The 12,179-nt window shown below is 38.8% G+C and overlaps 1 protein-coding gene across 20 annotated transcripts in view; it reads left to right on the top strand.

The window, feature by feature from the left end:
• Positions 1 to 12,179, top strand: part of MICAL3 (microtubule associated monooxygenase, calponin and LIM domain containing 3) — a 177,686-nt gene that overhangs the window by 71,112 nt on the left and 94,395 nt on the right. For all 20 annotated transcript variants that reach the window (XM_040655489.2, XM_046904909.1, XM_046904927.1 and 17 more), the window contains exons 2-9: positions 2,137 to 2,512; positions 6,816 to 7,023; positions 8,101 to 8,217; positions 8,789 to 8,890; positions 9,453 to 9,608; positions 10,154 to 10,254; positions 10,868 to 11,125; positions 11,701 to 11,816. In XM_040655489.2, the coding sequence (XP_040511423.1) occupies positions 2,249 to 2,512; positions 6,816 to 7,023; positions 8,101 to 8,217; positions 8,789 to 8,890; positions 9,453 to 9,608; positions 10,154 to 10,254; positions 10,868 to 11,125; positions 11,701 to 11,816 (1,322 nt within the window). In that variant the 5' untranslated portion in view covers positions 2,137 to 2,248. The remainder of the gene's footprint in view (positions 1 to 2,136; positions 2,513 to 6,815; positions 7,024 to 8,100; positions 8,218 to 8,788; positions 8,891 to 9,452; positions 9,609 to 10,153; positions 10,255 to 10,867; positions 11,126 to 11,700; positions 11,817 to 12,179) is intronic.

Below are 12,179 nucleotides of genomic sequence, written 5' to 3'. Positions count from 1 at the left end.
CATCAAGAATGCAGAGTTTTGAGGAGTGACTAATTACAGTGACTGAAGCCTCTGTATTTGACCTGTGGGCATAACTAACTTCACAGCCGGTGTGAGATGGGATGCAGGCAGAACAGCGAAATTAACGTGCCACTCTGGTTGTGCTTCACAAAGTGACCTGCTTTTGCAGGTCTGACTCCTGACTTGGCCAGCCTTGAACACAAAGCGCTGAGTTCCTGTGGCGACAGAAGGCTGGGTTTTAATTCACAGATCTCTCTGCACAGTGCAGAATCAGCGCCACTTCCCTCCTTTGGTGAAAATACAACAGGATTCAATACAACACAGCAGAAGGAAGAGCAGGAAATGAGACTCAGGCTGTCCTTGCATCTGGGTGTATCAATAATGGTCTGTGGACCAACTGGCTTAAATTGCCACTCCGCTGCATTTAGGCTGTGTAGTTTCTAGGGGTTATTCTTAGGAAGTGCTATCTCAGTCATCTGAAGCGCTGCTGTAGAGGTTTTGGATGGTATTGTGTCAGGGATGGGGGAGATGAACAGAATAGTATCCACCTTGAAGTATTGTGCTGGTAAATGAGGTGTATGGATTTAGACTGTAGGTATTTTATTTCATCTCTGCTACCAGATGCACTGAAATTGCTCCTTCAACATAAGAGGAGATTTGTTGGGGTTCTTTATAGCATTCTTGGGAACAGGAGGTGCAGGCTTAAAGCACCAAAGCACGGTGGTCCCCCTGAGGTGCAAGCCCAGAGCACACTTGATAGAGAAGTTAAGGTTAAAAGTAAGGAGAGAAGTTAATTCCATACTGCTTAGTGAGCGGTAGTGCTGTGGACAACATAATGTCCATCAGCTATTCAGAAAAACATCTTCGTTTGTGCTGAGTCCTCTAAGGCGGCTGTTCTAATAAAGTAAGAAATACACCATGTGGTATATAACGTGTTGTTATTCTGTGGCTTCTGCAGGAACTTTTATTGCTAATACCAAACAGTTTAGGGATGTATGTAAAGGTTTCTGGGTCTCCCTTGCTATTTGTAAATGTAAGCAATAAATGCCATGCTTGGCTGGGAAGCAGGAGTGCCCACATAAACTGCTGCAGAGCTGTCCTGGTGGAGGGGAAGAGAGACATGAGCTGTAATGTTTGCCTTGGCTTCCTGTCTGCTGGAAGCAGGAAAAGTGCTGGTGAGAATCTAAAAGCTTTTATCCGATTCCACATACTTCCTTTTTTACCTTAATGCCCTTTGCAAGAAACAAAGGAAAATGTACCTCAAAACTGTTTTCCTTTCCATAGTTCCAGCGTATGTTCCCATGCTACCGTCCTATCTGAAGATAAACAGATTCTTTCTTAGAGTAATCGTTTATACCTTATTTGTATGTATGTATTTATATGTGTATGTATATAAAAGGAAGAAAGATTTATTATATATGAAGTGGAATCGCTTTTCTTTAAAGAAAATTGTTGTTTGTGTTCTAAACAATTCTGTACTTCTTTGGGATCCTAGAAAAGCAACCAGGAGTAGCAGACCTCCCGTTAGCGTATTTTATCTGCCAAGGATCCCAACTACCACCTGAAACGTGGGGATCTGCGTATCAAACAGTGTTGAAAACCACAGAGCAGAGGAAACAGCCTGAGAACCCCACACGGATAGTACTACAGCCTCGCTTCTCTCTTGGTCTACTTGCTTGTCGAGACAGGAAATGTCCCCATAGGCTCTGGGTGAAGCAGATATTTATACTGCTTGATGCAGCGCAGGCCGGCATTTTTTTCAGTCTTGACATCTTAAGCATTTGATTGCTGTTAGGTTTAACCTCTTTCTAGGACTGCGGTACCATTGTTGCTTTTGTTATGGCAGGGTACAAAGGCGGGCCTTCAAACTCACAGGTTGTATGGCTCAGGGAAAGTATTTTGTACTCAGAGCAGATGTGTCTCTGTGTCCGAAGAGAGGCTTGGTGAGCTTCAGAAGGCTGTGCTTCAGTCAGCTCAGCAGGACTGCCTGGGGTAGTGGTTAGTTGACTTATTTAGGACCGATGCTTTCTTTATTCTTTACTGAGAATCTGGGCCTCAGCTCAGACACAGAGATAATTTTGGAAAGAAAAAGAGTAAGAGCAAATTCAGTTACATTTTCTTCTTTTTATTTTGTAGGTTAATAATGCTTGTAAGCCAGAGGTGAAAGTGGCTCAGCAGAGCAACACTGGGACATCTGGCAGACTGGAAGAGAACGGCTGCCCTGCAGGGCAGCTGCTGAGCGTGAAGCATGGAGGAGAGTAAGAACGAGAAGGTGAACCAGGCTCACGTTCTCTTCGACAGATTTGTCCAGGCTTCAACGTGCAAGGGGACTCTCAAGGCTTTCCAGGAGCTCTGTGACTACCTAGAACTAAAGCCCAAGGACTACCGTTCTTTCTATCACAAACTCAAGTCCAAGCTAAATTACTGGAAAGCCAAAGCCTTGTGGGCCAAATTGGATAAGAGGGGCAGCCATAAGGACTATAAGAAGGGGAAAGCATGCGCCAACACGAAGGTAAGGAAAGCGATCCTTCGTCAGAGACCTATCTGTGGGAATCAAAACGGCTGTTACCCAGTTTGTCTCTGGAATACACAAGAAAAATAACTGATTGTTGAAAGACATTTGTCTAGTGTCAGTATAAGCCCGGGGAGGATTCAGAAATGTTCTCATCCGTGTTATTTACAATGCAGCCATAATCTGTTTTCGTTTTACTCCGAATGAAAATTCTGTTTGCAACTACCACATTTGATTGTTCACTTGAGCAGGGGAAAGAGAAGCTAAGTGGAAATCCAGAATATTTGCAGTTTATTTAGGAGAATCAGTCCGCAGGTTTCTGTTCTATGTTGTGACATCAGTACCATAGGTGAGATTGAATTGTAATTTTATTTTATTTTACTTTGAAACACAAGATAATAGCTAGGATAGGACTGTTGTTGGGATCTAGGTGCCCAATCCATGGAAATTTCTCACTACTCTCAAAGAAAGTGTGCCAAATTGGTAAATATTCAGCTCAGCATTATTTAGAAAGCAATTGCTTGTATTTATGAGAAAAAAAAAATCAACCCACTAAAATACAAATGCTGTGGAAAATCATACCAGTTCATTTTAAAGGATTGATAGGTGTGGTATTCACTGTAAGGAATTCCTGCTTTCACTCACCTCCTTCAGTTTATTTTACCTGGGTTGTTGTGAGCTGATATTTGTGTGCTATGTACGCCTGTGTTGAGCTCTACAGTATGAGCTTTATTTTTTTATTAAATCTGTTACTGAAATACATTTATGTTATTCATCAAAATGTTTATGGAATAAGTTATTTTCTCAAGTGATCATATACTTTTCCTTTAAAAAAAAATAAAGAAAGATAGTATGGACTATGATAAAATTAGAACGGGATTCTCCTTCATTTAGGACAATAGGTGCTTCTCTTTCCCTTGTACATTAACCCTTCTGGAGAAAGAAGTAATATGAGGAATTAAATATTAATTTCTCCAGAAGAGAACTGAGAGGGAAATTTATCCTGTTTGGGATGTAATGAGTCATTTCAGATATGTGGACTCAGATTTACTTTTCAGCTAGATATTAGAAAGTTATATTAGTTCCTTGATTGTTTCACTTCCTAATTACCATTTTCATATAGATAGTGACATTTATAAGTTATTGCTGTAAAAACACACAGATCAAGGTGCATTATTGTATGTCTTGTGAAAATAATGCTTTCCTCAAAATGTTCATAATGGTTACATCCAATTATAGTTAACAGGTACAATGCAGATCAACTAGGAAAACAATAAGGCATATAGGCAGTGTTGGTCAGTGGAATTCACACCGAACTGGGTCATACCAAAGGAAGGGATGGGCATACTGCATAGCAGCTCTCTTATGTGTGCTTGGCAAGGAGGGAGAGTGAAGGAAATGAGGAAGAAGAGGGAAGTCTTATTTGCCAGTGTTACTGAGAAGCTGCTGGTGAGATGCTCTGTAGAAATGCAACTAAAAAGAGTGGATGCGTTAAACAACATCCATGCTTAACGTGTCCCAAACCAGGAACATGCAGGACTGTGGATTTGAGATTCAAGTCATTTTAAGCAGTGAAATCAGGTAGCTGAGAAGAAAGGAAATTTTCAAAAAGTTAATTTTTGTTAGTGCATCTAAAGAGTACATACTTGTTATGATAAATGATTTTTGTATGCTATTAAATACAAACTGTTGCTTTTTTATGTAAAGAAATGATATTCAAGTATATTTCTTCATATTTTTCATGTATCTCCATTAATTACTTGCTTCCTACCCTACCAGCTTCTGCCATTAGATGTTTACATGTAACTCGTAGGAGGTAATCACAACTATTCAAAGTGGACGCCTTTTGAGAACTGAATCATCTCTGATTTGACATTTCCTATCAGTTTGATATTCCTAATTTTAATGTAATTTGCAAACACTAATTAGAAAAAAAAAGAACAACACAGAAATTAAGGTGGGCATGTGGAAATGATAGAATTTAAAACAAAGATCAAAATTGTACCCATGTTCTTAAAATCACTGTCAATCATTTCTTTAGTAAGCTCGGGTTCTGTGTACTTGATCATATGAAGATCTCATTCTCTAGAGCTTAATTGCTGCTTATCTATTTAAAATTGTGCTGGGGTGAAGTGCCCTGGCCAGAACTGGTTCTTGGTGCATCCCATGGCCAGTGTCCAGGTTAACTGGAATTCAGATGGTTGGGGGTATAGTTCATGAAAGCAAGACTTGGATGCGATGATTTGTCCAAATGTAAATAGTTACCAAAAATTTACATTAGCCCCTTTATTTATTTAGCTTGAGTAGCTCAAAAGAGAACAGAAAGGTAATTCTTCACTTGAGAACTGGAGAATTCAGGATTTGTTTGCATTTAATGTTGCATTACCATGGTGTTGTTATTGGAAACTGAATATAACTTATCTGAAAGATCTTGAGCAAGAATTGATTGTGAGGAGTGAGATTGTTTCAGTGCACAGAGCTGCAGCAGTTGCTTGGAGTCATTGTGGAGCAAAGGAAGAAGGGACGACAGTTACTTGGCTATGATTAACATTTCATGCATACCGCCGCCCATGCAAATATCACAACTTAGGTTTCTACAAGAGATCTGAAACTGGAAGAGTCAGTAGAGGTGGAAAAGGGAGCAGAGTCTTTTCTTCTGTTTTAATTGTGCTTAAAGCTTGCTGTGTTTTATAACAACACCATTTAATATGTTTGTGGAGGTGAAAAAAAATTGGCAACCTTTGCCATGAATCGCTTTGCTGTGTATTGTGTATTTGAGATTCAGAACATCTGAAGTCCCAGATAAATTACCTATTTAAATATGACAGCTCAGCTCATTCTCTTACAAGGTTAAAAAATGAAAGACTAAGTGGTGTTTGAGAGTTACACTTAACCACAAAGAAAACAATATTGAATTGGAAGAATGCAGTAGTTCCTAATTGATTATTGCTTTTAACAAATAACAAGTTGGACACCTGCTTAGCATGTAAGTCTGTTTTGGAATTGCACTACTAGTACCTCAGTGGTTGGGCTAGCATTTTGTATTTATGCCTTCAGCTTCCCAAAGCTACTAAATACACTGTTGTTATCCTTCCCTTTTCTCGGGTCTCGCATCTCTGCCCTCAGATTTATATGCATTATCTTATACAATAGCTTTGTTTAGTGTTTTTTCATGTCAGGTATTAACTTTCTACTGCTGCAAATTGTACTCTTTTATTTATCATTCAGGCTTTGTATTTGCATTTCAACATCATTTGAAGAATCTATATCCCAGTGAACAGCGAGTTTAAAATGTGAGGAACTGTACCAAGCTGGCTTATGGGGACTATCAAAGAACAAAGAGCTTTGTTTTGGGATAGGCTGTATAATCAGAAGGGTAGGTTCTGATGAAGTTTTAGCATACCTAAGAATTTCTTAAAGAGCTTTGTTTTCCAGCTGTAAGGGTACTTAGGGATCTGGAAAATATTCACATGGCAGAAACAGTCACCACATTGGCAAGTCTTTATCCAGTGTGTCTGGTTCATAATCAAGAGAAAAACAGTACAAAATTGATATGACAAAATGGACTATGCACCATATTAATGTGAATACACACACACGCCAGCTTTCTCTGTGGACTTCAGTTTCAGTGGGCAGTTGAGTATCTTGGACTTTTTAATCTTGAAATAGAATATCTTGCTGTGTTCCTTTGTTTCTTCAGAAGTAGTTCCAGCACTGCATACGCAAATGTTTCTCAAGTCATTTATTAGCCTCTAAAAGTGTTTGTGAATAGAGTGGAGATGGGAGATGGGAGAAGATGAAAGACCTTTGATATGACAAAGGTTACAATGAAGAAAATGTATTTTGATAAAAATGGTCTAATTATGCAAAGCTCACTTTTACATTGTATTTACTTACCTTGGAGGTTCCTTTGCTGCAGTACTAGAGGCATCAGTGTGAATATAAGTCAGAGTGCTGTCTATGCTATTCTAAATGATTGTGTATGTGAAAACTTTGCATTTATCTGCCTGAACCACTGCTGTGCTGCTCAGTGTTCATGAGGAATTTTCAGCATTCCTGAAGATTTTCTGAAAAAGGCTAACTCGGCTTTGGGAGATGAGAAGAAAAGGCTACTTCACCTTTTCTTAAAAGCAGAAAACAGGTGGTTGGAATTGGAAAGAGAAGCCTTCAGAAATATTGCTGCTTTCCAGATGCTCACATAGCTTGGAGAGCATGCCATGGTCTTAATCCCTTAAAAGAAGGGTTAGAAATACCCTTTTCCTCTTTGAACCGTAAAGTTACTTTGTGGTTGCTTGTTTTGCAGTGTCTGATAATTGGGGCTGGACCCTGTGGCCTTCGTACAGCCATCGACCTGTCATTCCTGGGAGCCAAGGTGGTGGTCATAGAAAAGAGGGATGCCTTTTCCCGCAATAACGTTCTGCATTTGTGGCCATTCACCATACATGACCTGAGAGGTCTTGGCGCCAAGAAGTTTTATGGCAAATTCTGTGCAGGATCCATAGACCATATCAGTAAGTACAGCTGCTGCTTGACGTGGCCGCACTTGTTCTTGAAAAGGGTGAGGTGGTTGAGGCATGGAGCATCTCATGAAAATGCATCCTGCACCTGCCGCTGCTCTTGTGTCAGTATGATATAACATGAAAGAAATAGGTTGTGCCATGGCATGATCAAACATGCAATATATATATTTTAATGTATTTGTTATCTTTTATACCTTCTGCTTTCTGAGGGCAGAAATTGCCATTTTTCAATTTTTTTTTTTTTCCTAAAAACTTAACAAGCAGGTTAGTGCCCATCGGTCTGTGTTCACCTCAGGGCGTAAATGGAAGTATAAATTGGCACAGTCATAGTAGATAAGATTTAACTTCTTGTTCAATGCGAAAGCTGCTCTTTTTTGAGGGAAAATGAATAGTAGAAACGGAAAGACCTTTACCACTTCACTCTTCCAACTTTTTCTCTTCCATTTTCCCTTTATTTTTATTCTCCCAATACTTTGTACTGTCTTCTGTCTCAGCACAGTTGAAATTTAGTTTCTAGGTGGAGCATTTTTTCATTTCAGTATCTAAGATATGACAGTGAGGTTTCCTCCTTAAAATTAGTGTTCTCCCTTCAGATTTGCACACAGTTGCTTTCATACCTCCACCATAAGTGGAAAAAGGTGATGAGAAACTTAATATTCCCTCACTAACCCAAATATTAGCATATTATTAGCATAAAGGTGCATCTCAGTATTACAGCTAAGTTGATCAAATGGTTGGTTACCATCTGTGACAGAAGGGCAGTCCTGCTTATGCTCTCTTCCCTGCCTCTCCTGCAGTGCATATACTAGTTGTTTCCCTTGTTGTTGATTTCGGGACTGAAACATTAAAAAAAAAAGTATTTACCTTCTTTGAGAAGGTCTGGAGTTTGTGCTATAAGGGAGTTTCTTGGCATGCTGTGTTATTAGTCACCAATGCTACCTGGATGAAGTGGGAAGAAGAAAGCAGCAGCTTGCCTTCAAGTTAGTTTATTAGTAATTGCAAACAGAGATGTGTGCACTTGTTCTCTTTCCTTTTTCTGTTATTTTTTTTATCATTGTTTTTTTTCAGGTATCCGTCAACTCCAGCTTATCCTTTTGAAGGTTGCCTTGATCTTGGGAATAGAGATCCATGTCAATGTGGAATTTCAAGGGCTTGTTTACCCTCCAGAGGATCAGGAAAATGAAAGTAAGTAGCATTGAAATGGGTTGTAGAGAAAAGGAAAGTTATGGTTGGATACATAGACTCTTGCTCCTTAATGTTGCATGACTCCTCCTTTCTTCATGTTCCATTAATGACAGTAATCTACAACACACTTTTGCTTGAGTTAATAGGCTTTCTTCTTTCTAGTAGAACAAAATCACCTGAAGTACTAAGCAAAAATAATCAGTGAATGGTCTTCGTTATACTTTTTGCATCTTTATGAAACCTGTTGTCTGATCACTGTGGGAAGTGGTGGCTTGCTTGTCCTTTGGCATCCTGTTAATTGAATACATAGTAAAGAACCTATAAAGGTTTTAGTGATCCTTGAAGATGGAGAGGGTTTACTGGGGCTCCCTCTGTCTACCATAGCACATTCTCTGATATGAATGGAGTGGTTATGACAGTCAGCAATAGCCCTGTCAATAATATAGCTATCCTGTGGTATATCTTTACTGACCATGTAAGTAAGGGTTTATGGATAGCAAAAACTGTTTTTATGCATCTGTTCTACTATGTGCACTGTTCATGTTGTCATTAAACTAGAGTTTATTGACAGGAATAGGTTGGCGTGCATTGGTCCATCCAAAAACCCATCCAGTATCAGAGTATGAATTTGAAGTAATCATTGGAGGGGATGGCAGAAGGAACACTTTAGAAGGTAATGATGTGTCCATAATTCACTTTAAAATACAACTAATTCTTAAATTAGTTAGAATATACACGAACAAAAGTGGCCTTCAAAATCCCAATCAAAATCAAGACATCTGATTAATTGTAAAGGAAATAAAAAGTCCGTGTAGAAAGCTATGCTTAACAAAGGCACTTGGGTTGTCTTTTTCCTCCTCCTATCCACTAGAACAAAAATCAGGTATTCTGACCTGAATAATCATTCCCACAATTTTTCCTTAGTTGCGTAGTGTTGCAACTCTTAATTTTGGGAGTAGGAGTTGAAAGCATTGAATGTGTAGTACAGAATTTTCTCTTAATATTTTTTTATATAAGGGAAAGAGCTAATAAAGAGGGGGGAGCCTTTTCCCTAAGCAAAAAAAAAATATATATATTTTTTCTGATGAAGCAATTTTTGCATTTTTGGTGGAGTAGTTTGTAATACATCAGATCCAATCTCTCCTTTATTTTTGAGGGCACCAGTCTATGGTGTGTTGAGCCCTCTCTGAAGCTATGCTCTGTTTTTCAGTGTTTCTCCTTTATCTTTCCTGTAGGATTTCGCCGAAAAGAGTTCCGTGGTAAACTAGCGATTGCTATCACAGCAAACTTCATCAATCGTAACACCACAGCTGAAGCCAAAGTAGAAGAGATCAGTGGTGTGGCTTTCATATTCAACCAGAAGTTCTTCCAGGATCTACGAGAAGCCACCGGTATGTCAGCAATTGTCCAATTTCCAGTTACAGCTATTTGTCTTTTATATTACAACTTCTATAACTTAGGTATCACAATATTTAGTCAGCAAACAAAAGTCATGTGCAAGGAAGTCAGTCATTTCTTTCTCTCTTTGAAATCTAACTTCCCTCATTTTTACAGCTGTTCTATATGTCTGTACAAAGCAGATGTGTATCACTCAGATGTGTGTCATTTTTGTTCAGAACTTATTTCCCTAGGGATTTTCAGGAAATCTGAGCCATTCATAAGAGAGGCCTGAACCCTGAGTTTGCTTCCTGCATTTCACATCTGAATACAAAACTTAATGTGATCATAAATATGTTTTTCAAAAGAGGTAGCTATATACAGCTGAAACGCTGTTTCTGGTTTTGTTGAAGATACAGATTTTAAACTCATTGAAAGCTTGGAAGGAGGCTGCCTGACATTCTCTCTAAGATCTTCTAACCATAGAGTTTCAATTTACTTTCTTTCAATAGAGCTCATTTGTTGCTTGTTCCTTCATTATCTTTTGTTCTGTCCCAAGGTATTGACTTAGAGAACATCGTCTACTATAAAGATGATACACACTACTTTGTCATGACTGCCAAAAAACAGAGCTTGCTGGATAAAGGCGTAATACGGCATGTGGGTATTAACTTTTATATATTAAGATTTTGTTTTAATACACTGAAGGAACACTCTTCTCGCACCACATAATGTTATTATACAGGTGTATTTTAGAACACAGACATTTGTAGTTAATGCCCTTCTGAAGCATTTCCAGCCACTAGAAGTGTTACAAGAATGTTACACCATCTAAACTTGTCAGTGTGGGGGTTTTGTGTGTGCTAAGAAAGTGTACACAGAAATAACTTTTGTTGGCTTATTTGGGCTTTTCATTTATAAAAATGAAAAAACGGGGAGTAAAGAAAGCCTTAGAAATTTACATTTGCTTCTGTCAGAATTAGACATAGGTAAAAGTAGTTTGTCTATAAGCAAATGCAAAGAGATTGAAGTCTTGCTCCTTTTGTGTGAAGTGAAAAGCTCAGAACTTTCTTAGCCTTTTCACACTCAGAAATGCCAGTAGTATTTACAGATTTTTCCTCCAAATTATAAACATGGCTAGGAATGTAAGAATTAAAGGGCAGACCTTTATCAGTGGATTTGTATAAAATTTAAGGCCAACATTTTTATATGCCAGTCTTAAAATAACCTTGTGGTTTTGGCTCTCTCACTTTTACTTGTTTCTCTTTGTCAGGATTATGCTGATACGGAATTATTACTCTCACGGGAGAACGTGGACCAGGAAGCTTTGCTAAACTATGCCAGAGAAGCAGCTGACTTTTCCACTAATCAGCAGCTGCCATCACTGGACTTCGCCATCAATCACTACGGGCAGCCAGATGTGGCAATGTTTGACTTCACGTGCATGTATGCATCAGAGAATGCAGCACTGGTGCGAGAGCAGAATGGCCACCAGTTACTTGTGGCACTGGTTGGGGACAGTCTCCTGGAGGTTTGTCTTTTAGACTTACTGAAGCATAAGCACAGACCATTGCACCCATCACTGAAACATGCACTGCTTATAAGATAATTATTATGAGGAGTGCTGCTGTTTATTGTATAACAAAGTAAGAGATTTGAATGAAGGGTAGGAGTCCTGGGAAAACAGAATATTTAGTATGGAAATGATCCTGCTTAAGAAAATATGTGCAGAAGCATCTCTGAAATTATATTGGTTCCATATGCTTCTTATTGAGGCAATTACACTCTGTATGGGAACCTACTCTAGGCCTGTTAATAATTAGCATTTTATAGTTGGTCAAAAAGTACAGTATTGAAAAGTAGCTTTTAAGGCACTCTAGGCAATGAATTGTTGTTGGAAATAGAGGAGAGTTTGGCTATTGGAGACTTCATGGACAATTCACGATGCGTTTGGCTTCCTCTAGCCCAGTGGGAGTAGAGCTTTGAGCTAATTACTGAGCTAAGTTTCCCAGCAGATTATTCCCTGACTATATTCTTGATATTAATGTAAAGCTTTCCCTAACTGATGCTTTTCCTTGCTCGTCTTTTTTGTAAATATAATAATAGCCATTTTGGCCAATGGGAACTGGAATAGCGAGAGGATTTTTAGCTGCAATGGACTCTGCTTGGATGGTACGAAGTTGGTCACTCGGAGCAAGTCCTTTGGAAGTTCTTGCAGAGAGGTAATAGAAAAAAATGCTTACATTTTGAGTTCTAATCTCATCCTCCAATATCTTGTCATTCTTTCTAGTCCCTTCTAGTACAAATACATAGACAGAATATGAGATACAGATTCCTGCTGGTTTTAGAGGGTGCTTGTGGCTATAGCAATTCAATTACAAAGAAAAATATCTAAAGGAGCTGATAAACTGAAGTATATTAATAGAATCAAAATAAATGTTGCAGCTGTTCTTGGTCCTAGTCGTACAAAGCTGATTAGGTGGAGAGTCTCTTCTTGGTGCTTATTGGTGAGATATAGAGAAAGTGAGCCTAACTTACTGTCACAAGCATTGCAATAGCAAACCAGATGAAGGTGTAGGCGCCTT

The sequence above is a fragment of the Gallus gallus genome, chromosome 1, assembly GCF_016699485.2.
Source record: "Gallus gallus isolate bGalGal1 chromosome 1, bGalGal1.mat.broiler.GRCg7b, whole genome shotgun sequence".
NCBI classification, from domain to species: domain Eukaryota; kingdom Metazoa; phylum Chordata; class Aves; order Galliformes; family Phasianidae; genus Gallus; species Gallus gallus.
Note: the sequence above shows the minus strand (reverse complement) of the source record. Positions and strands in the feature narration are given on the sequence as shown.